This window comes from Ursus americanus, chromosome 9, assembly GCF_024610735.1.
Source record: "Ursus americanus isolate L20-20 chromosome 9, mUrsAme1.1.p, whole genome shotgun sequence".
In the NCBI taxonomy this organism is placed as follows: Eukaryota; Metazoa; Chordata; class Mammalia; order Carnivora; family Ursidae; genus Ursus; species Ursus americanus.
In genome coordinates, this window is record NC_142135.1 from 34,343,463 (window position 1) to 34,369,219 (window position 25,757).

Genomic DNA, 25,757 nt, shown 5'->3' on the forward strand with positions numbered 1-25,757 from the left:
ACTGTCCTCTGTTTTATTTAAAGCTTTATAATCTGTATGGTGATATTAGGAGCAAAAACAAAATAGGTTAAGTTAGGATTGAGACCAAATTGAATTCATTCATTCAACAGATTCATTCAACAGTAATTCAAATTGAATTCATTCATTCAGCAGTTCATTCATTCATTCATTCAACAGATTTTTATTTTTTAAAAAATTTTTTAAAAGATTTTATTTATCTATTTGAGAAAGAGAGAGAGCAAGCATGAGTGGGGGGCAGAGGGAGAGAGGGAAGAAGACCCCCCCCACGCTCCCACCCCCCACCGAGCAGGGAGCCCGACGCAGGGCGAGATCCCAGGATCCTGGGATCATGACCCGAACTGAAGGCACACACTCAACTGACTGAGCCACCCAAGCGCCCCTTTTCAACAGATTTTTATTAAGCAACTGATGTATGCCAGGCCTTGTTCTAGGCACTGAGGTTAGAATAGTGAACAAAACAGACCAAAATCTGTCACCTCATGAAGGCTCTATTGTAGTTGGGGAAGATAGACAATAAAATTAAGGTGATAGTATATTATAAGTGTTAAGGCAATCAGCAAAGTAGAGCAAAAAGGTGTTAGAAATTTTTACTGGGAGATAAGGGAGGGTGCTACTGAGAAGGGGACATTGGAGTAGATCTGAAGCAGGTGAGGAAGAGGTATGAGGATATGGTGGGGGGTGGGGGGAAGATTTGAACCATGAGGATATGACAGGAGGCATTCAAGCTATAGGGATGTAGGGTGGTGGCATTTAAACCATGAGGATATGGGAAACATTTGAACCATGAAGATACAGGAAAACAGGGACATCCAAGGCCAAGAGAACAGCATGTGCAAGACCCTAGGAAGGAGACCAGGGAAGCTGAAGTAGAGGGAAAGAATTTGAAGATAGAAGGATATATGGTCAGAGAGACAATAACATGACGATGACGATGATGACGATGATGATGATGGAGAGGAGGAGGAGGAGAAGAAATATTGCTAAGTGCTTACTCAGCCAGGCTCTGCTGCGTTATGTCACTTGATCCTGACAAAAACCCCAACTTACAATTAAGGAGGGCGATGCATGAAGAAGTGTAAGTCCCTAAAGACCATACAACTAGGATGTCTTGTCACCAGGATTGGATCTGAGGGCCCTCTGATTCCAACACCCATATACTTAACCATTGTGTTTTGTCACCCCTCCTGTGAAAAGAGATCATCCCCAAAGAGTGTCTGTTGTATTCTGGGGGACTTTGTCTTTTCCTTAGCTAGCTTATAGTGACTATACTACCATTCCAAAAATCCTGAGACCACTCGGTTTCCTAGGCAAAACAAAATGTAAGGAGAAAGCCAAACCTAATACCATTCCTCATAAACTTTGGCCTTACACAAAGAAGATATCAGCTCCCCACATATTCTTAGTAGAAGAAAGATTCACTGAGGAGAAGTCCATACACAGTAGCTTTGGTCACTACCAACTGAACAATCACCGGGAATATTTGCCAGCCCCCTTGGCTATTCACCTAGCACCAAAATGTGTGAATATCCCAGCTGTCCTCACTTCGTGGAATTCTTGAAAGTGACACAGGCAATGGTCAATGGCAAATAGGCTCAGCAGAAGGGAGCCATCGCTTCTTGAAGATCCTCCACACACCACGTCTTTCCCAGAGCGGTACCGAGACATACCAACAAAACTCCATGAATGTGCTTAATGCTCACTCAGAAGAGGAAGGACGGCTGAATGGTGGAAGCGATAACCTCCATGCATGAAACACCAAGTAAGATTCAACAAGTAGAGAAGGAGAGAGTCACAGTTTTACTATTGACTATTAGGAAACATCTCGATGTTTACAAAAGGTTTTGTGTGTATTCTCTCGTGAGCTATATTCATTGGCCATTGTGAGGACCAGCGTGGCAATAAAAACAAGTGTACAAGTTCAGGGGAGGGTGTGGAATTTGGTGATTCCTATGAGTTTGGGCATGACCTTCAAGGACCCAGAATGCCAGGCCATGGGGTTTAGCCCTTAATCTGTCATCATTAGGGAACATGGAAGCTTTTTGAGGAACACATGACTTGATCAGGTGGAGTCTTAAAGACGGAGAGCAGTTACTATTTCTGAGCTCAGGTAGGAGATACTGAAGGCCTAGATTAAGAAATTGGGGGGCGCCTGGGTAGCGTAGGCATTAAGCGTCTGCCTTCAGCTCAGGGCGTGATCCCGGAGTTCGGGGATCGAGTCCCACATCGGGCTCCTCCGCTGGGAGCCTGCTTCTTCCTCTCCCACTCCCCTGCTGTGTTCCCTCTCTCACTTGCTGTCTCTCTGTCACACAAATAATAAATAAAATATTAAAAAAAAAAAAAAGAAATTGGGCAATAATTAGAAATAAAGTTGAGAGATGTGGATTTCTCTATGGCTGTTTTCCCCCTGATGATGAATGGAGGTTTTGGGTTTTTGTTTTTGTTTTTTTTCCACCTCTGATCTTCTAATGAAAAGTTGGCTTAAAAACAATAATAAAACAACTGAAATCATTTCTTTCCCCAGGTAAGGAAGAATTGATTCAGGCGATTATTGATATCCTATATTTGTTAGTGGTATCTAATATGTATCCAATTTGTCCTGAAAATGCCAGTCTTGTCCAGCCAGACCCTGGATTAAAGTCCTCCTTATAGCACTAGTACCTTCCCGAGCTGGATGGTTAATGCTCTGGGGTTTCTCTGAACCTGCTCTGATTCTCCCCAAACTCCACGTAGCCCTCCCCAGCCTCAGGACAGAAGACCAGAGGAAGATACAGTGTCCTGCTGTCCATCCGCTGCTTCTCTCATGGGACCTCTTGCTTAATTTCAGGTTAGAATAATAACTTCCATGCAGGGAAAACACTCAGCTGTGGGGGTCTGGCAGGAGTCCTCTCCGGAGACAAATCTACAAATGCCTTTCACATTTGGCAAGTGATCCCAGGGAGCGGAGTCAGGTTGGAACCTAACGGTGGTTCTCTTATTTTCTTCCCTCATGTGACTGTTTTGCTCTTGTTTTTCTAATTCTCCTTTAAAGCAGGGGGGAGAGTGTTCTCAAATCTGGAAGGCTCGTCTTTGTAAACAACCCACTGAACCCTTATTTCATTTAGATTAATAGTGGATGTGCGCTGAGCACCTGTTGGATGCAAGACACGATGTGGAGCTTTTCCTGGTTCACTGGGACTCCTTTTTCTCGTTTAGTCCTTCAGACAGCCCTAGGAGAAAGGTGTTATTATGCCTACTTCCTGAAGAAGAGTGAGACCAAGAGAGAGGTCAGATGACTTCCCCAAGGTCACATAACACGGGACTGTAAGAAAGACTTCAGTCGTGTTCCTCTGCTGGCAAGTCCAACTCTGTTTCCACACACGCTGCTGGAGGACGCGAGAGCTTAGAGATGCTACTTCATAGTCTTCTTGTTAGTCTTCTCACCTAGACATTTGTTTGATGGATAAACATTCATATTTCAGCCGCATTGGCCAGGGTAGAAAATGATCGATCGGGATCTTCCAACCCTTCAAACACCACGGTGATGGAGCAGGAATGTGGAGGGAGGGGGATGGGAAGGGTGCTTCTGATCCTGCTCCTCTCCCCCTCGTCCTTCCGGTAAAATCAAGGTATAATAGTCCTCTCACCAACACCATAGCAACATTGTAACAATAAAATATTAATGAAACTGCTTTGAGCTGCAACCAGAATCCCAGATTCCCTTCCTTTTCCTATCCCATGTAGAATACTATTTTTTTTAATAAGAATATTCATGCAAAGCCAGGAAACAGTAGATGTTAAACACATGTTTGCTGAATAAATTAAAAAAAAAAAGAAGTATAAACTATTCTTAGACTATGGAGGGGCTTGTAGCAATTAACTAAATGCATCTGTGGCCCCGAGAGGATGTCTAAAAACAGGGAGTAGAGCTCCGGTACTTCCGGCTGCTGGTGAAGTGGTGAGGCCTGGATCCCCGTAGCTGACCTGTTTGTCCTCCTCAGCCCATGATGGCTTACTGTTTTGCTTCATTGTTTTATCAAAACCCAAGGTAATGATTCCTGTCTTTTAAATGAGAGAATATTTAGCACCTTTAGTTAAGTAGACATTTCTGGTGATCAGAATTCCACAGAAGTTGGCCTTGGTAGGGTCTTTGCCTATGACAGCCCTGGAGGAGTGTTGAGGACCCCCAGAAGTCCCCCCTCTTTCCACCATGCAGTGACCTGGCCCCTGGCCCCGAGGCAGCCCAGAGCAGGTCTGATGGCAAGGGAACCATCTGCAAGCCCTCAACTTCAGGCTTTCCAGCAGTTTCTTTCTGTGAGACAGCTTTGTAGTTTCTGCAGGCCCAGAAGGTGAGCATTTAGTATGGCCCCTGGACGCATACTTACTCGGGCAGGTGACGCATACCGTGTAGGTTCACCCCTAACTGCTGACCATCCAGGAGGGAGTGATGGGGAGTCAGCCGTTAGCTGGACGTGAAATAGCAGAGAGAGGAGTGGACATGAGTGAAGGTCGGGAGGGGAAGCGTCAAGAAGCAGAGCACTTAGGGTGCTGTTGGGACAAAAGTACTCTTTAGGCCAGAACAAGAGAGGGGGCATTTCCATGCTCATGGTCATGCCCTCTTGAAAGAGCAGGCTGAGTGTGCCCTCCAAGGTGCTAGAAATAGTAAAGGCTACACTCTCACATGTGTGCCTGTAACTCAGGCAGCCCAGAGGGGCGGGGGTGGAATCCCCAATTCAGTTCCAGTGCTTCTTCAAGTCTAATCCTAGCTGGTGTGTAAAGTCTTGCAAAATGCACGGTGAGGATGTGAAGGCTCCAGAGGAAAGTGGCTTGTTGGAGAATTTCTAAGGGACGGTCTAGAGATCACGGTACTTACCAAAGACATGAAGAACCTCTTTGTAATATGTATTACCCAGGGAATCCGGGAACCAGGACTAAGGTAAATGCCAAGGGAATAAAAGAAAAGCAGAATCAACCTAAATGTCCATCAAAAGGGATTAGTTAAACAAATACCATGCAGTGGAACGCCAAAGGACCGTAAGCGTCACACTAGTAACCGCTCTGTCAGTTACCTAATTCAATGCTTGGCTCAAGGTCAGTGCTCAGTACTGTCCATTGAATCAATCAATCCATGAAAATTGAGCAATTTAAAAAGATGAGATACATCCATGTGTGTAACATGGAAGAATAGGCACAGTATACTTTTCAGTGAAAATAAAGGTTACAGAACAGGATGGTGTGATCGCATTTGTGGTTGGAGTGTACAGATTTCATTTATGTGCATTTAAATGTCTAAGAGGACATATATAAAGAAAACTGTCAATAGTGGTTATCTTCTACAGAGTAATATTGGACCACGCAGGAGTGTTCATGTTCTAATTTCTGTGTCCCCTTGTTACTTATAGTTTTTACAATAATGACTTACTACTTTGGTAAAGAGCAAAAGCAAAAATGATATTTCCATTTTGGGGAGGGAGTTGTTGTTTGATAACGTTCTGTTCAGATTATATCAGAAATATTGTTTTATTGGCAATAATCAAGGAAAACAGAACGTGGAAAAGAGCCCATGACCAGGCCCTCTGTAGTCTGAAATGCAGCGTCTGTAGAATGAGAGCCTGGCTGATCCAGAGACTGTGAGGCCTGTTCACCCCAAGAAGGCCAGCAGTGTCTCCTGGCTTTCCCACGCAGCCCGGGGAGGGCAGCGAGAAGAACACGGCTGTCTCTAGGGGGTCTCCTGCCCACTGCATTTGGGGACTGGTTCAGTTCTCGTCTCAAATCCCGTCACCTCTCTGCTAGGAGAGCAGGCGTCAGGTGTGTGACCAGCAGTCAGTCCCAGGTGTGGGTCAACCTGCCCACCCTCATGGGGAAGAAGGCCTCCCTGCATGCCGTGGCCTTGGGACAGGCCTGGAGGGGGACCATTCTCCAGGCAATGTCAGCAAAGCCACCTTTGGGAGACACAGGAGGTGGCAGGAAATAGGTCTCAGATACTCTTACCAGAGGCCAGAGGAGAGAATATTCTTTGGGCATCATGAAAGGAAGTTAGTGAAATTGTTATGTGATTTCAGTTCTCCCTCTTTAATATTTTAATTCTTCCTCGTATGCACCACTGTTTTATTTCCTAATTTGTCCACTGTATATAAATATATCAGTTTATCTATAGGTTCTCCTTTAAACTCCCACTAAGAGACAAGTTCCATTGAAGAGAAATTTCTGGAGCAGTATGCTCTTCAGATTTTTCTGTAGTTCCCCCCCCCTTTTTTTTTTCAGTGAAAATCAGGGACAACATACCTAGAAATAAATTTACTGGATTTTAGCCACCTACAAGATTTAGATGGCTGCAATATCTGACATCATAGTAAATGAACACTTGTTCCCATGCATCCATAATTTTTATCACTTCCTTCCTTACATTTTTAGGAAACTTCTTCTGGTTATGTTTTCATAATGTAGACATTCCATCAGTCAAAAATTCAGAGCACCTCTTAGAGGAGAAGGTCAAATGTCCCAGATATGCACATATTTTAATCAACCTAGTCTCTTTCTAGAATCGCTGCGGGGTCTGTGCTCCTTGTCACCCCTTGACCTGACTTCAGCTGCTAGCATCTTGCAAATTCCATTTTAGGGGCCCTTGGTGCCATTTGCATTGAGACTTCTCTGAAGTTAAGCAGGCTTTCCAGAGTGAGTTGGACTTCTCCCTGGAAAATCTCACTCTGGACTCTCAAGAATGAACTCACGGAGTCTGTGGAACTGGATGAGGTATCACAGATGCAAGATACAGAGAAGGGAGCACCTGTATCCCAAAAGTGTGTCCACCACTCACCCTTCCCTTTCCTGCAGCATCATTTTTAGGAGCTGTTCCTTTTTCTCTTTGTGTTAAATGGAAAGTTGACTTTATGTTTCAGATTCCTGGTCATGGTTCTTTGCCAGTGGTTTGGTGTCTTCTTATCCTGTATATTTTTCCTTTTTCATCTGTGGGCAGTATTAACCCCAGGTTAATGTTTTGGACCCTGGGAGACTGGATGTGACCCAAAATAAGTTGGGAAATTCCACACCACCCATCCCGCAGTAAACTACTGAATAACAGAACGCTGATGTCTCACAGAGTTGGTGTGCATTTCACTTAATGAAATACAGCACAGATTCGGCTCAAAGTAATCTATATAAATATATATAGTTCTATAAATAGTTATACATTTATTAGATATAGGATATACATTTTATATATATATTTAGTAAACATACATTTTTATGTATCTTATATATATTTAAGATTTGTGTATATATAGGCATATAAACTAAAGGGTTGAGATATATTTATTACTTAAAAGTCTTGTTCAAGGCCCTGAAGCAAAGGCCCTTAGAGGAACAAGATGGGCCATGTGGGAGGCCAGGGGACCTGGGGCCCAGGGGACTGAGAGACGTGTCAGAGGTGGCCCGGGGTGGCTCACACGGAGCCTTGGGGGCCCAACAGGGAAGTCTGGATTTAATTCTAAGTGCGTTCGGAAGCCCTCCTAGAGCTTTAGGCAGAGGAGTGACATCGTCTGTTGTGTGTTTTTGAAAGGTCACTCTGGGGAGCAGAGGGGAAGAGACTGGGGCAGGGTGGGGGTGGGAAGAGGGGGCATCGGGTGAAGAGGGACATCCCATTGGAAAGAGTGATCCGGAATCCAGGATGGAGATGATGGCAGTTTGGACTGAGGTGGTGATGATGGAGATTCTGAGAAGTTAATGGATTTGAGACAGATTTGGGGACAAAAGGGAAAGGAGTGACAGAGGAGTCCTAGGGCTTTGGAGGGGGCGACTGGGTGGCAGATGTCTTCCTCCACAGATGCAGGGAATGTGGGGGGGAGCACTTGGAGAGGGAACCAAGAACCAGTTCCTTCTGTCCCATACTGAATGCTTTCTTGAGCTGGCACGGAAGACACAGTAGCCAAGCAGGCAACCTTGTGTTTTCCTGCCACCTCACTGGCCTCCTTCTCGTTCTCCCTTACCAGCTCCTTCTCCTCCCTCCACGTCTATGTGCCAGAGCAGATAAGGGCTCACTCGTCTCCTTTTCTCATTCACCCACCGCCATGACTTGGGGCTCTCATCCAGTCTTTGGCTATAAATACCGTCTATATGCCGATGGCTCCCAAATTTATTCTCTCCTGGACCTCTTCCTCTAACTTCAGACTTTGCCTGTCTAGCTACCTACTTGACATCTCCAACTGGGTATATGCTGGGCATCTCAGAATGAATACCTGCACGGAAGCACGGATAGCCATGTCCCTGCCTCGCCCCAAAGCCCTGCTTCTGTATTTTTCCCATTTCAGGGTCAACTTCATCCTTATAGTTGCTTAAGCTGGAACCTTGGAGTTATGCTGGACCATTCTCTTTGTTCACAAACCATCAACCAATCCTATGGACTCATCCTTCAAGCTATATCCAGAATCCAACCACTTCTCACCTTCTCTGCTTGCTGCCACCCTGGTTCTGGCCGCCACTGGCTCTTGTCTGGGTCCTTGCCATGGTTCCCAACTGTCTCCCTGCCTCTGCACTACGTTCTTTTAGTTTACTCTCAAAGCAGCAGTCACAGAGTTCCTGTTAGAATATAAACCAAAACCCTGCAATGGCTTCGTCTCACTCGGAGTGGAAAGCACAGCCCTCAGCGTCACCTACGGGTCCCATGTCACCTGGCCTTCATTACTGTTCTGGTTTCATCCGCTTTCCTCCCTGCCCTCCACTCCAGCCACATCCTTGACACACTAAGTCTGCTCCCCGTCTAGACCCTTCTCTTGTGCTGTTTTCTCTGCTTGGAATAGCCTTCTCCCAGTCATCTCCACGGCTCCGACCTTTACCTCCTCTCTTCCTTTCCAAATGTCACTTTCTTGGTGGGGCTTTCCCTGGCTTCTTAGTTCACATTTTGACACCCACCCAGCCACTCCTGGCATTCCCCAACCCCCTTCCTTCTTTACTTTTCTCTGTGGAACAACTCCAGCATTTCCCTTGTTTATCTTATGTATCCTATGTCTCTTGCCGCTGGACTGTAAACTCCGTGGGAACTAGGGTTTGCCTGTTCCCTGATGAATTCCCGGTACCTGGAGCCACGCCTCCCTCCCAGGAGACACTTAACACCTATTAGTGAATGAGTGCCAATAGGAGGTTGTCTCCTCTCTCTTAACTACTTCTTTCTGTGGAAATGTCTTAATGTCTGTCTGCACTTTGTCCACGGAGTTAGTAGGGCGTAGTAGTAAAAGCAGTGGACAGCGAAGAGCAAACGGAACTTACCATTGGGCTGTCTCATCCCAAGCTGTGTGACTTGGGATAAGTAGCTTGGCCTGAGATTTCATTTCTTTGCTTATAAAATGGAGGAAGCTGTCCTGTCTATCCCTCAGGGTTGCCATCAAGTTTCAATAGAATGATGGATGAAGGGCCATCAAGAACAAGATGTGGTTTTCATTTACCACAGCGTCTGGCCCTGTCTCAGTGCCAGAGCTTTTTGCATATGACTGTCTCATTTAATTCTCAATTCAGTGAAATACAAACTCGCACCACTGAACTCATTTTATAGATAAGAAAACCGAGGCGCACCAAAAAGTTAAGTGAATTACTTACAACCCAAGAGCTAGTCAGCCATTCACCCAGGATTTGAACCCAAGCATTTTTAGTCCATGGCCTGAGTTTCCCCACCATGTTCTACTAGCGCAGTGAATGTTTTAATAACCAAATGGAGTAATGAAAAGGGTTTGACCTGACGTGCAACTTTTGTCTCCAGACGGCTTTTTTCTGGACTGCTAATTAATACAGCATTTCCCTGATGGTGTTTTTATCCCCTCTTCAACTCAAACAGGCAGAAATCTCTGTCTTCGAAAAGAAAAAGGTATTGTCAGGCATTCCTCTATCTTTCCCCTCCTCCCCCAGGGAAAGAAACGCTATCGTATGTCCCCGGAGATTTCTGTTGTACAGTTTAACCAAGTCCAGATGGTTTTCTCAAGTTCAGACATCACACTTAGTCAAGTATTTGTAGTTATCTACTGAAACAAATTCTGGACTAAGTTGCAAACACGGCTTCCCAAATCACTTCTTGCATGCTCTTCTGCCTTGTTTGTGTTATGGCCTTTCTGTGCTAATGAATTTGTAAATGTGGTTTAATTACTGTTTACTGAAAAATAGCTACACACAGATCAGTCTCAGTGGGAGACTCAGCCAAAATGTTGAGGCAATTTGTTTCTAGTGCAAAAACGTCTAATAAGTGAGAAGCACTTTTTAAACATGGGGAAAGGAACTTTAGTTTTGAAGAAGCAGTGTTGTATAGACCCAGAAAAAAAGAAATCATTCTTTAAGAGAGTAGATTTAAATATCAAAATGGTATTTTTTTTTTTCCTAAGGCTGGGCACACGGTGATTCGCACAGAACCAAAGTATAGGAACGGTGATTTGATTGAACACCACACCAAAGAGCTGTACTTAAAAAAAAAACCCAAAAAGGAAAGCCCGAAATTACTTGTAAATTTCATAAAAATGTTCCGGAGCTCTGTAAGCCGTGTGTTATGTATTACCTCATGTTTCTGAATTCTTGCCTCAGGCAAATTGCCAACTTAGCAACTAAATGACAGTTTTAAAATTCTAATACAAACCAGCCTCTCTAACTTTGCTTTCCTCCCTCCAGAAATACAGGGACGCACGAGGGAAATGAAAGTGTTTGGAAGGTTCAGTTTATAGATGGTCCGTTTGGAAAGGTAGTTGAGTCTCGCTCTTGCATAAAACGGTGTGTGCCTGCTTTCATGTGAAGAGGGGACTTCCTGCCCCTGCCGCCGTTGGTCCTGCTAATAGGACGGGTGCTCTGCTCGCCCGACCCTTTCGGAGGGTCCCTGTCTAGGACAGGGGGGTGGGGGTGGAGCCCGTTCTCCTCCAGTGCAAAACTCAGAAAACAAAATCAGTCAACTTGCCAATTACTAAGAGCGCTTGGCATTTCCTGAACTATGGATATAACGCAAGAGGTTTGAGCAGTGTGAGATGCAAACACTGCCCTCTAGGAATTTATTTTTCGTGGGGGCAAAAGACAGGGATGCAAGCAATTCAATATAAAAGATCCCAAACTGGGGTGCGTGGGGGGTGTGCAGCCAGGTAAAGGGGGTCAAAGGTACAAACTTCTAGTTATAACATAAATAAACCCTAGGCTATGATACACAGCATGGTGACAACAGCTAACAATATTGTATTTGAAGGCTGTGGAGAGAGTAGAGCTGAGAAGTTCTCATCACAAGAAGAAAAGATTCTTAACTATGCGAGGATGATAGGTGTTAACTAAACTTAGTGTGGTGATCGTTCCGCAGTGTATTGGGTCATTACGTTGTAGCCCTTAAATGTATACAGTGTTATATGTCAATTATAGTTCATAAAATGGGGGGAAAGAAAGAGATTCCAAGACCAAGCCTTTAACTATCAGATAGCTTTAGTGACTCAAATAGCGTTCCCACAGCCAGGGCCTCATCGCTGTAGCGGGAAGCCTCTTTCTCTGGGAAGATTATTACAGATTTCCATGTCGTAATGATTCGTCTGTCTCTCGGTCGTTCCTGTGTTCATTTACTCACCAAATGTTATTCGTGGGGACCAGAGAGGGACAAGTAGTCCCAGTAGAGACTCTGACTCAAGGGGCTGACCCTGCAGAGGGAGGGAGACAGACATTAATAAATAGACACCACAAGAGAAAATCTCAAAGAAAATTGGGACTCGCGATTAAAATGGGGATATGTGGTCTTTCACACAGTCCATAATTTTCCAAGCTTTACTTTCAGGATTTTTTCCAATATAGGAAAAATGCAGAGTATAAGTGCAGAGCCCCTTTATGAGAAGGGGCATATCTTGACCATGCTTAAGTCATAAGACTTTGGAAATGGGAACTAAGGTCAGATATCACCTCCTCCAGGAAGGCTTTCCTGATAGCACCTATGCCCCCTTTTGGCTTGGGTGTCTTCTCTATGTTCTCTCATCACACCACATCCATTCCCCTGGTAACCGTGAACTGAATATCTGTTTCACTGTCCCCTCACTGCCACCACCACTTCTGAACTTACACAGCTGGGGGCCCCTGAAGACGGAGGGGCCACATCTCACTCTTCTTTGAATCCGCAGCACCAGACACCCGCCTCGTTTCTGGTGCTCACTTAATGGTGATGGCTCTGTGAATAGGAAGATGATAATTCTAGTGTTTTCCAAACAAAAGCTGCTTTGTTCCCCACCCTATGTTAAGTTTAAAAATAGGTAACGAAAGTGTACTTATTCTTGTTTTTTGAAATATAAATGTACTAAAGCATATGTTAATAGCATATTTAGATAAGCAGGCATATAAAAAATCTGGAAGGACACACACCAAAATGCTAGCAGGGTTATCTCTAAGTGGTGAGATTTGAAGTGAGGCTAGCTTTTTTCTTTATGCATCACTGTGCTGTTTTACTGTTCTACCACGGTTGTGTGCCACTGTTACGATAAACTATGAAGTTAATTGTATTTGAAGGAAAGTTTGGCCTCTTCCATACGCATGCACATGAACGGTTTACGAAGCCTCATCTTTACCATCTGAACCCAGTGCTGCCAGTGAATTGACCTTGTGAATTTATATAAGCCGTCTGGCTTGGTGGCAGTTAATGATATTAGATGGGCTTGCCTTTTCCTTACTCGTATCTGGTTTATAATATTCAGAAGGTTCCCAAGCAGCACTTTCCTTGGAAATATTCTAGCAACAAAACATAAATTACTCTTTTGTCTCTCTCTCTTTCTCTTCCAGCTCTCCTCCTTAAATTCTCCCTGCTAATGCTTGGATTGAGTGTTAGAGCCTCAGACGTCTTAATGTCAGGCCAAAGCTCTTGCAAATAGATTGGGCAGAACCAAGTAGCCAGTGGCTCTGGCTCTGGCTCTCCCCTCCTTTCTTCCTCCCTCTTTTTTTCATTACAAATCCCTCATTTTCACATGGCTCGGGACAGAAGAAGTATCAGTTTTCTGGTCAGTGGTATTTCTGCTCGGCATCTTCTCACTGCCTTTCTATCATTTTGTTTGGCTGAGTTGCATAACCAGACAGTGTTGTGGACCAGAAGAGTCTATTTCTTTTTCCCAAAGGAACAATCACAAATTATAAAGTGTGCCTCCAAAAAACAGGTCTGAAATTGAGACGTCTTCTTCTTCCTCTGCAGCTGAATCCCCGCAGCCAGGATGGGCAAACAGAACAGCAAGCTGCGCCCAGAGGTCATGCAGGATTTGCTGGAAAGCACGGACTTCACAGAGCACGAGATCCAGGAATGGTATAAGGGCTTCTTGAGAGACTGCCCCAGTGGACATTTGTCAATGGAAGAGTTTAAGAAAATTTACGGGAACTTTTTCCCTTACGGGGATGCTTCCAAATTTGCAGAGCACGTCTTCCGCACCTTCGATGCCAACGGAGATGGGACAATAGACTTTAGAGAATTCATCATAGCCTTGAGCGTGACATCGAGGGGGAAGCTGGAGCAGAAGCTGAAATGGGCCTTCAGCATGTATGACCTGGATGGAAACGGCTACATCAGCAAGGCGGAAATGCTGGAGATCGTGCAGGTACGTAGCGCTAGCCCCTTACAAAGCGAAGGGCATGAGTCACAGGTAAGAACTGGCGGGTGCACCGGCCAGCATGGGGCAGGTGCCCATCTAGGTTTGCCCGTGCAGACCGGTGCCCATCTAGGCTTTGATTCGGCCTACCCAGTGTTTTTGAAAATGCTGAACCCGTATTTCCAAATAGGAGATGACACATGAAAATGGAGATGGGTTGGCATCTCTTGAAAACTCAAATCTGGCAACACTGGGCCCCCATTCTTGCTTGGCCTAAGTCACCTGATTGCTTTGTGGTGACCCCCACCCTACAGATGGACGTACACTCCTCAGCAAATCCTGCTCACTGTGGCCCCTCCATCTGCCCATGCCAGTGACCTGCCCAGACCCCGAGCCTTTGGGGTTATAGCCCCCAGAGTGGTGTCTAATGATCAATCTCAGACCTGGGGTTCAAACTCTGCCCCTTTCAGTCCCTACTGAGAGATCAGTGTCCTCATCTGTGAAGTGGAACTGCCAGCCGTAGCACCCATGTTGTGGGGTTAGCTGAAGATGAGATGTGACTGTCCATGTTCCATGCCTAGCACAGTGCCAGCCACACAGAACAGCTCATCACCAGCAGCCTTAATTCCCGACTTTCTTAGACTCTTGAATAAAGGCAGGGATCTCTGGGCTGCGTTCTGTCTCCTCAGAAATACAAACATTGTAGAACCAAGTCCTCCATCATTTAAATAGAAAGCACTCCATTTTATTTCCCCCAAATCACTCACCCAGAGTAAATATCCTGAACAGAACAGGAGAAGGGGCCCTGGTGTTGGCCACATTTTCCTCATCAGACCCCAAGGGAAGGAGGGGGAAGGGGCATAAGGAGTTGTAAGTGGTCATGGCACTACCAGCTTGATCGGCAGTGAGTGGGACCCAGGGAAGAACTTAGGGGACTGAGACACAGCTCAAGGGAAGGTCAGGACAGCTTCAGCTGCAGGCAATAAAAAGGACTAGGTAGGTGGGCTGGCCATCACTCACCATCTTGGCAGGCGAATGGGCACAAGAGGAAGGCATCTGGAAGCAGACAGCAGTCCAAGAGAGTGGGCATTGGGCTTCCTGGAGGGCTCATCTCAGAAGCCAGCACTCGTTCCAGAGTGTTGGGCTTCTGAGATAGATCTGCAGCCCCTGGGAGAACAGGTGGGGTGCTGGAAGGGAGGGAGCGGGGGGAACACAAGGAGACAGAAAGCATCCACTGCTGGTGAGGTTGGGGATGGAGTCCGAGGGGCACTTGCTTTCAAGGAAAGAACCAGGGAGACCCAGTTACAGAAGCTAAGGTCAGAGCCCAAAGACACCCACATGACTGACTTGTCATCCAGCCCTTGTAGCTGAGGCCTAGGGTCTGCCTCTGGGCAGTGGCCTGAACCCGCACGGGCTGTGAGAGGGACAGGCGCACATGGAACCGGGTGCGGAGCAGGAATCCAATTGACCTCTGTACTAGCAAACTCTCCCAGATCTGCCAACTAGTGCTTTCTGCGCTCCTCCTTCCCCCGGAGCAGCAGCTATCTGAACGCGGTGTGCTGAGTTAATCCCTCAGAGACAAGATCTTAAACAGAATAAAGGATTTCAGGAGCGCCTGCGTCGGTTAGGTGTCTGCCTTCAGCTCAGGTCATGATTTCAGGGTCCTGGCATCAAGCCCCGTGTCAGGCTCCCTGCTCAGCGGGGAGCCTGCTTCTTCCTCTCCCTCTGCCTGCTGCTCCCCCACTTGTGCTCCTTCTCTTTGCCAAATAAATAAATAAAATCTTAAAAACAAACAAACAAAAAGAATAATGAATTTCTCCCCTCCCTCAAGGATAAATGTATAAAAAATATAATGTCAATGGTAAAAATATGGGGAGTATAGAAAAATGTAAAAGCAAAAGAGAATTCTCCATATTCCCACTCCACCTTCAAAGAGAATCACTGCTATTAATTTTCTAATATTGGAAAATAATATTTTCTGGTCTTATTTCCATGCATTTGAAAACATCTAATTGATTCCATAATGCATATGAAATTTTTATCTTGCCATTTTCACTCAACATAATAATACAAGCATTTCTCATATCATAAAAACTTTTAATAACGATACTTTAATAGCCGCATAATAGTCATACAATATAATTTACTTTCTCTTCCTCTATTGTTGGATATATAGGCTGTTTCCAGGTTTTATTAATATACATGATACTGTAATTTTTAAATATAAAATAACAGATAAGTCTTGTGCATGAAGCTTTTTCTATATTTAGGATTATTCCCTTACAGCGGATTCCCAGAAGTACAATTACTGGGCCAAAGGGAAGGAGCATTGATTTCTGAGGCACTCGACGCTCTCTGCCGAACTGTTCTCCCAAACAAACTCCCTGAGTGGATGAAGGGTGTGCCGTGTCATTGCGCTTTGCCGATTTGTCTTCATCTTTGCTAATTACACAAAAACTTAAATTTCAAAGGTGATTCATTTTAATTAGCTGTATTTTGTCTCCTTTTTGGGGGGTGCTGCGCTCTGCCTCACTGCAGAGAAAGGGTGAGTAGGTTCTCCTTTTGAAGAGAATGACATCCTGATTGGGATCTAAGAAAAAAAAATTCCTGGTAGCTGCTGTGTGATCTCCTGTTGGACATTTGTGCGCAGTTCTGCTGGCTGCCCCGGTCAGGGGTTTGGTGGCCAGTATTGATGAAGATGTTGACCCCCAGTCAGGGAGAACCTTCCAGACGAACATCAGACCATTCATGCATTCGTTTCACACCTCTCGTTAAGCACCTGCTGAGTACCTGGCCCTGGGAATGAATCGTGCGGGCAGGGCTCCAGACACCCTCCCTGGGCTGTGCAGCTGGTTTGCAAGGGCGGGTGGGGACCTTGCCGAGGATGTGCAGAAGGTGCTAGTAAGCCCTTGCTGAGCCCTGGCCGGCTTCCTCTGTGTTCAGCACGGAATGTAGAAAGTGATCATAAAAACCAAGCACCAGGAGCACCTGGGTGGCTCAGCGGGTTGGGTGGCTGTCTTCAGCTCAGGTCATGATCCCAGGATCCTGGGATCCAGCCCCACATCGGGCTCCCTGCTCAGCCTGCTTCTTCCTCTGCCTCTCCCCCTGCTTGTGCTCTTTCTCTGTCTCTCTCTGTGTCAAATAAATAAATAAAATCTTAAAAACAAACAAAATGAAGGGCCATTCAGCCTCACAAGACGTTTTCTCCACTTGTAAGTAGCTCAGTCCACTCACAGGCCCACGGAGAGCTTCCAGGTCATCACGGGAAGGACCCGGAGTCCTTAATAAATGCTTATCTACTCAGGGTGTTTCAGGAGCCTGCAAACGCAAGCCGAGTTTCCTTAACTGTGTTCTACAGCACCGCACCCTGATGATTAATATTCATGACCGTGGGGAGGAAACACTGCAGTGCCCTGAGGCAATTTCCAAATTGCCAATGAGATTAAATTAAATTTAGAACCATTTTCCTATGAAGGGCTATGTTATTCTACTCTGCTACTTGCAAGCTGACATTCCTGGATTCCGTCTCATTCTTATGCTAATGCCCGGGTTGCCGGTGACTCTGGACGAACTGCAGTGTGGAGGGTAATACCAGACTTCCCAGTCTATTTTTTCCTCTTTTCTCTCTCCACTCTGAAAGTGGAAGCCGACACTCCGAGCCCTGGTCCTGTGCCAAGACGCTGTGTACCTGTGAGCGGATCTGGGGGGGAGCAGGGGGCAGGTTCTAGTTGGTCGGCACCACTGAGGAAGGACCTCTGCAGGGATGCGTGTACTTCAGAGGAATCACTGTCCCTTGGGTTTCTGCTTTGTGTTTGGGTAAATAGATGTTAGGGAGTGATGAGACAAGAGCAAGCTGTGGTCCCCAGAATCATTCACAAATGACGGTTCTATTTGTTAAAGCGAGTAAAACGTGCAGCCTCATTGAAGCGCCAACGTACAAATTCTTGGCTGAACTTCTGCTCCTCCAAGACTCAGAAATGCAAGCAATTTAATGAAATGCAAAGTCATGGTGTGCGCCAACAGATGCTAAAAACTGGTCAGGGTGTAGATTGGGGTCCAAACAAGTTTATAATTAGGCTCAACAATGAATGGAGTGTAGTATTCCATAAATTTTCTAGTTTCTCTTCCCTGACATTGCTTCTGGTAGTTCAGCTCTGGTAGCCTTAGACTACTGTTTATGGTGACAAGCTTTGGTCTCTGTTGTAGACTAACACTGAAACACACCGCGGGAGTGTCCTCTCGCTGCTGAAACAGATTACCGTAAACTTAGTTGCTTAAAACAACACCAAGTTATTCTCTTAACAGTTCTCCAGGTCCGAGGTCTGAAATCGGTTTTCCTGGACTAAAATCAGGGTGTCCACAGGTTGCGTTCCTTCTGGAGGCTTTACGGGAAAATCTGTTTTCCTGCCTTTCCTGGTTGCCGGAAGCATTCCTTGGCTTGTGGCCCCTTCCTGCACGTCCAGAGTCAGCAACGCTGGATTGAGTCCTTCTCACACCAGCATTTCTCTGAGCAGCTCACTTTGCTTCTCTCTTCCACTCAGAAAGACCCCTGCAGTTACATGGGGACCAGCCCATTAGGACAGCCTCTCCCCATTGCAAGATCCTTAACTTAATCCCATCTGGAAAGTCCCTATTAGCATGTAAGGTAACATATTCATAGGTTCCAGGGGTAACGACATGCGTACCTTTTTGGGGGACTATTTTTCAGTCTACCACACATGCCAAAATGCAGTTATGTTCCTTTTTTAAAAAAAATAATTTTGTGCTCTATCAACATCTGGATGAACAAACAAAACCATATGCAGATTTATTTTTAGAGTCTTAAATGAACATTTTTACATTCACGTGTTTGTTTTTTTTAAGTGACAAATTCAGGAACATGGTTTAGGCCCAGTATTTTATTATTGCCTCAGAACTGCCTCTCGCAGTCACAAGCCAGACAGGAAAGAGCGCTGACCTTTCCTCATGTCACAGCAGCTCCTGTCCTCCAGGTGGGGCTGCAAGAGCAGGGAGAAGCCTTCCTGCCCTACACCCCAACCCCTCCGCCCAGCTGGAGACAGGTCTGCGCGCCCACACCTGTCACAGCACAGGGTCTGAGGAAGGGGCCGAGCCAGCGGGAAAGGGGCGTTGCTGATTTGGCCACGGTGCTTGGAAGCTCCCTGGCATGTTAGGGAGCTCAGTAAATGTTGGCTACCATTATTCTATCACAGTTTCCAGAGTTAGGACAGGGTGTTTTCCTGCTAAATAAAGGGAGGTTGTTTCCCAAAGGACAAGGTAATAGGATCTTCTATTAAGTTTGAAGTAAAATTTACCTAGTCCTAAAATGTGTGTTCACAAAGAGGAGGAAGGTAACCCAACGAAATCCTCAATTGGTGGAACTCACAGATATTCTGGAACAGGTGACTTTAGGAGTTCCTGACCTTCACCTGTTACCTTTCCTATCAAACACCAGCCCATCTGGGAGTAACTAAAACTTCTGGGCTACTCTGATGCTCAGAGGACTCCGATAAAAGAATCATCAGCTTTCCAGGAGAGAATGTGTTTGGCACCGGGAATCCCCCAACCCGAGCTGTTGCCCTGAGCCCGCAGGCAAACTTCATGCATTGGGACTCTTTGGGGAAGACCTGGCTGGACTGGTTCTCAAGTTCAAGTTAGAGACTTTCCGAGAGGATATACACAGGCTGACATAATGTTACCCAGTACAGTCCTCAGGAAACTTTGAAAACTAGGTTGGCAATTTTCTAATTAGCATATTTATTACTTGGATGTTAATGAGCGCTTCCAAAATATTGGTGATCAAATAATTATTGTCTTGGAATCAGACTCTCCCTCATCGTTGTGATTCGGGGTTAACTGGCATTTTTAATGAAGGCAGGGTGAACGTCAGGACACCCTTACTCTACCTTTTCCTGCCTTTCGAATGAATGAAACCCGAGGGAAGGAGATGGGGAGTGTACCGCAGCTCATCACAGAGATTGCATTTTTGTGTCTTTGAGCAGGAGTGGAAAATTTTTTTTCCTCATTCCCTCATGTGATGAAAGGCATGCAGACCTAGACAGCACTGGATGAGAGGAAGGAGGTGATGGGCAGGCAAACATTTGCCCTCCAGGAGCGCCAAACAGACGCATGGTTTAGTCCCAGCTGGTCGCAAGATCACCAACGAACGTGTGCGTGTCCGCGCCACTGCGGACCAAAGCGAGGACCAGAAAAACTTACTTACGTTCTCCCAGAGCCCCTTCCTGAGTGGCACTTGCATTTCCCCCCCCAATCATCTTTCTAAATTGATGTCATAGATACTATATCAATTTTAATATGTTCCTCGGAGACCTGAAACACTGTGCTGTTTTGATTCTGGGGGGGAGGGGGGAACGTGGGCGATGGGACAAGAGCTTCTAATCCATTTTAATATGGTTCCTGGGAATTCAACTCCACACCTTTGCCTAATTCTCAGTTTTGAATGTGGACCAGAGATGTGATGCTGGACTGCAACTTCGATTTCTTTCCCAGAGGAAGCTCTAAAGCAATTGCTTAGCTGGTGACTTTCTCGAAGAACTAATCTTCAAGCTTGCAGTTGTGTTTGGTTTATCCCTTTCTTATTAGGGGGTTAATCTTATGACCAGAGTTTAAGTCTTAGCATCGAGTATGCCATCTGGCAACATGAGTGAGGCGCCCCTCTGGCCGTTCCCTCCCCATGGCCTTCGTGGACTCCTCTTCTTTCTTCTGCTCCCTGCACATGGATACCCCCAAGCAGAGTTCTAACTACAGCCTGTGTTTCCTCCAGAAGTCTCCTCTCCTCAGTGCTTGTGATGGGCTAGGACTAGTGCTGGGGCTTTCCACACTGTGTCCGACTCCTAGGTCTGCCGTGACAAATTATCATGAACTGGGGGCTTTGAACAACAGAAATGTATTCTGTCACAGTTCTGGAGACCAGAAGTCCAAAATCGAAGTGTGGACAAGGCTGGTTCCTTCTGGAGACTCCTGGGGCTGGGAGGGGAGGGTCATCTGTTCCATGCCTCTCTCCTAGTGTCGGTGGTGACACAGCCCTCAGTGTTTCTTGGCTCACAGCTGCATCACTCCGGCCTCTGCCTCCATCATCACGTGACGCTCTCCTCGTGAGTCTGTGTCCAAATTTCCTTCTTCTTATACGAACTCCAGTCACTGGATTGGTTAGGGCCTGTCTGAATCCAGTATGATCTTATTTTAACCTGATTACATCTGCAAAGACCCTATTTCCAAATAAGGTCACCTCACCTTCTCCTCACCTCCACCACCTTCTGGGCGGACATGAAGTTTTGCAGGATACTGTTCAACCCCCTGCACGTGCGTCATCTCCCTGAACCCTCATGACAACCTTGTTAGCCCCACTTTATGGAGGAAACCGTGGATTACTTCCAGATCTCCACCTCTGTTATGTCCAACTTTTTTTTTTTATATATATAAGATTTTATTTTCAAGTAACTTCTACACCCAACAGGGGGCTGGAACTCACAACCCCGAGATCAAGGCTGCACGCTTCACCGACCGAGCCAGCCAGGTGCCCCTGTTATGTCCTACTCTTAGTGACATCCCCACTGAGCTGTTGCACTGGTATTTCAAAGTCGGCATTCCAAAATCAAACCCATCACTACCCCCCTAGCCCCCCCCCCCCAGCTGAAGGCCCATCATACAACAGCTCTGGAATGTCTGTTTAGGACAATAATAAAAGGGCTCTTTGGACAGGGCTATTTGAAGCTGCTTTTGCATTACACTTTATGTAAGATCGAAAAAAATATAAACTGTCCTTATCTAAAAATGATGAGTACCACCACCGACTTGACAGAAGACAGGGGCAGGAGGAATGATAGATTTCCGAAAATATTAAGGAGGCCGATTTAACGGGTCTGCTGACTGTTAGATATGGAGATAGATGGCAGAGGCACCAAAGATGTCTTTGACTTGACAACGGGATGGATGGTAGGGTATTCACACACACACACACACACACACACACACACACACACACACACACACAAGTTTTGGGAGGGCAACGATGAGTTTGCTTTTTTCAGATTAATGTCTTACATGAAACCTAATATAAGAATGGAGCTCCTTTGGTTGAAAAGGGACAGGGCCTTGTCCCGTCATCCTCTCCCCTCCCGTGAAAGTACCTACAGCACCTGGGTAGAGTGTTAGGAAAGTTCCTGACTTAATGTATTCCTCTAGGCTCTCAACAAGAAACTACTTACACCATTCCAGATACACAGACATCAGTCCTATTTCAAAAGTGTTTCCAAGAAAGATCCTCGTGGCCTGTCTCCACTCTCATTTCCTGATAGGCAAGATCTTTCCATACGGGGTGCTATTCTTTATTTAGAATCTAAACGCAACCCTCTGCTGCTTAACTTTTTGTGCCTTTGGTTGGTTGTCACGGGGCCTTGGCTGTCCTGTCAGAAGATCCTCCATCTTCTGGTGAAAGAAGTCAGTCTGGTTTCCTTCAGAGAGAAGGTTGAGCTTTAACTCTTGGAGCTGTGCCTGCCTTCTGCTAATTCTACAACTTTTATCAGTGCAGACGTGACTTCTTCTTTCCCAGCATCCCAAGAGGGGCTTCATTCAGAAGGAAAAAGAAAGAAAAATATAGGCCATGAGGAAGCTTGTGAGAGCCCTGGTCACAGGGCAGGCACCGTCCCGAGCCTACGAAGGGCCAGAGCCAGAGCTGGGCTCTTGGGTGTCCTAGAGCTCTGTGTTTACCCAGATTCAAGAATGAGGCTCTTCAAGTTTAATTAAAAACAGGATGTCCCTGCCGGGCCTCTCATTGACATTGCTAAAAATAAGTAGGGAAGTAGCCTGGCCTCTTCATGGTTTAATCCCATTAAATTTGGGGAAGGGGGGGAACTGGAGCTAATAAAAGACATGATTTGTTTCAGATTGCTGTCTGGAGTTGCATCTTTTCTCTCCCCATGCTGTGGAGCCCTCGATTCTGAAGTTCTAGTGCAATCGGCTCTGGGTTGTTGATGCCGTGGGAAAGGGACAAAGGGACAGACAATTTCCCATATGTGGTTTTGCCAGGCTGCCATCTACTTACTCATCGTGGGACCACTGGGATTTGTCACCTCAGCTCTTTGCTCATTGCTCTCGTGCACACACGTCATGGAGCTGGTTTTGTGAATAATCCACTAATCCCTGTCTGTGAGTTGATGCACATTAAAAAAAAATCTAGTCTGGAGTTATGAAAGAGCCGTCTGGAATGCGAGGCCTCACTTCCTTCTCAACCCTACAATGCACTCAGACATCGTGCCTTTGCCCCATTCCAGAAGCCCTGTTGGCAAATATACTCATGTAAGGACGTCCTGACTTTCTTTGTGAGTTGGGTTGGGTTTGGGTTTTTATATTAACCATCTTTATTTCTCTGTCCCAACCCCACGTCTGTGGCCGAAGAGCTAAAGGCTAAATCTCTTAAAGACCTGTTGACTGTGGGGACTCATTTTCTAACACAAATTCATCTGTTTGCTTGGTCTTTCATTCATTCGTTCAACCAAGACTATTAAGGGAATAATCGCTGGGTTATTACACAGTTGGCTTCCCATCAGAATTCCCAGAAGGAGAATTTCATGAGCTCCAGCTCTTAGAGGCTGACAGTTCCAAGGAATGCTCCAGACCACGGAGTTTACTCGCCATCACGGGAGCCGGAGAAGGCGTAGGTGAAGTTATTAAGGCCTCACTGGAATCACTGTACCATCTGAATGGTGCTCGTAGAATGGGGTACTTTGGTCACCAATACAGTGTCTCCGAAGCCCTTTGCCAGAGGGTTGGGGAGATATACGATAAGAAAGACCGTATCGGTCATTTTGGCGATTGACTCTCCGCCACCTAGCACATAGTTGACACTCAATAAATAACCGATGAGTAAATTGTGAATGACAGTTTTTAATTCTCTGAACACCACTGCCTGTAAGTAAGGGAGTAGAAGTGGGTTTGGGGAGTAGGTGCAAATAGGAAAATCAGATTTCATATCACTTCTTTTTGTGGCTTATTGGAGAACTTCAGGTACCTTCACATGCTCTTTGGGGCCCAGGGGTCCCTCCTGACCTGCTCCGGAGCCACATCTTGTCACACGCTCCCCTCCCCCCCACCCCCCTCCGCACACAAGCTCTCTGCCTCCTTGCCATCCCTCCTACCCAGGTGTCCACGCACGTCTTCCCTCTGTCCTTCTCCTCTGGGAGCTCTCCACTTCCTTCATCTCTTTGCAGTCCTCATTCCTCAGGGATGCCTGCCCTAATCCTCCTGGCAAGGAAGGCCCCCTGCTACATTTGCCTTATTTGACAGTAAACCCAGGAGGGCAAGGCTGGGGCAGATAGGCCTGGAACGTAACAGCCGATCGATAACTAGCTGGGCAATGACTGAGGGAAGGGATGGAGGCGTGAGCAATGGGGAGGGGGTAAACTGAGATCTGGGATTTTCTTTACCTGGGGTCTGTGGGTGGGCTCCTGAATGCACGAGCCCCTAAAGCTGTCTGCAACAGTGAGCGTGGACCCCCGAGCATGTGTGCCTGGTTTCTAAGGGGAGAGCCCATAGCTTTTGACAGACTGAAGAATTGCGGGGGCTGAGGGCAGGCTGCCCCACGATGGCTACTTTGGCATGAAGATTATTTTGAGTTTACAAAGCGCTTGAAACCCGGCAGATTCAGGAACAGCTCTTTACCTCTCCCACAGCTGCCTAAAAAGAATTTAGGTAGAGAATCCAGGACTAGAACTATCAGCACAGAGAAGGACATTATGGTATGAACGAGGTACGGTAGACAGGGAGGAACCCGGCAAGGCCTGTTTGACCCAAGTCCTCCACGTCCCATTGTTTCCGAGTGGCCCAGCACACGTTTCCCAGACATTTACTCTTTTTCATCTTCCTGTGAATGGTTCTCTTTCCTGTGGAGTTCCAGACCCCTACCCTTTCTCCTTGAGTCAAGACAACATATATGCCTCCTTTTGCCTATCTTTGGAATTTTCATGTCTTTGTGGATTCCCTGTATGTATGAAATTAAATTTGATTTTCTCCCATTAATCTGTCTCATGTCCATCCAGAAGGGTTTTTGAAGGGCAGAGGAAAGCCTTCCTCTCCAACAGAATCTTTAAGGAGTTTCACATTAATATGTTTAATTATGTGAAGAAAGGAGAAAAAGAAAAGAGAAGTGGAAGGTGAGAAAACCAAGGATAAAGGGGAACTTTATAATGAGAAATGGAATAGAAGAAAATGGAGAGGAGGAAGAGCCTGAGAGAAGCTGATTTGGTGGTGGTCAGTTATTCCTGAATGAGTCCTCCAAACTTAGGGAGCCCGAGTCTGCGCAAGACCCTGTGCTAGGAACTGTCAGGGGTTCAATGAATAGCCCGATTGGACTGCTGCCCTCCTGTCCAAGAGGGGAGTGTTCTGGGTAACTACAATTAGAGTGAATGGGATGAGATGATCCAAGAGAGGTTTAGAATACAGCCATTTGCTAGCACAGCGGAAGGGAACTTACACATAGCAGAAGGAAGGAAGACCCTAGAAGACTTCCTGGAGGAGGATAACATTTCAACCTGCCCTTAACAGGTGGGTAGGATTCCAAGGAGAGTGGAGAGGGGTAGGTGAGCACTCAGATGAGAGAAGAGTTTAAATAAAGCTGCTGGTCCAGGAAACCAAGGTGGGTGTTGGACGGGCTGTGGGGCTCTTGATAGCCTTGTGACACATCTGAGATGGGAGCTGCCGCACCCTTTGGTCAGTGATAGACACAAAGCAGGTGGCACTTGGAATTACCAAGTGAGATGAACTTACTGAGAGCAGAACAGACTCAGGGAAGAAGGAGTCCACCCCAAAGGAGTTCGAGGATGTGCAATGACTCAGCATTTCTGCCAAAAAGTAAACTCATTGTTTACCTGCAAATGCCTCTCCCATATCACCTCTACAGATCCTGAAATGTGTCAGCTCTTGCTCCTTTAAAGAGGTGTCCTTGTGCGATCTAGTGGGGTACTGATCTCGGGATACTGTCTTCTTGTTGTTGTTCTAAGATTCCTTGGCTTATGAATTCACACAATATTTAGATTGTGTAAGATTGAAATCCGTGTGAGGTGTGTGTGTTCATTAGTTGGTGCCACTGATTCCCTTTGAACTGGGTCGAGTTACAGAAAGCTTCCATGTGGGAGCAAAGAAACCTGAGGAGAAGGTGCTAGATTTCAAGACATTCCTGTTCTGGAAGGAATCCTG

General features: G+C 46.1%; 1 protein-coding gene across 16 annotated transcripts in view; it reads left to right on the forward strand.

The window, feature by feature from the left end:
* The window catches only part of NCALD (neurocalcin delta), a 431,866-nt gene that overhangs the window by 398,536 nt on the left and 7,573 nt on the right, over positions 1-25,757 (forward strand). For all 16 annotated transcript variants that reach the window (XM_087864687.1, XM_087864689.1, XM_087864688.1 and 13 more), the window contains one exon: positions 13,160-13,556. In XM_087864687.1, coding sequence (XP_087720813.1) covers positions 13,179-13,556 — 378 coding nt within the window. In that variant the 5' untranslated portion in view covers positions 13,160-13,178. The remainder of the gene's footprint in view (positions 1-13,159; positions 13,557-25,757) is intronic.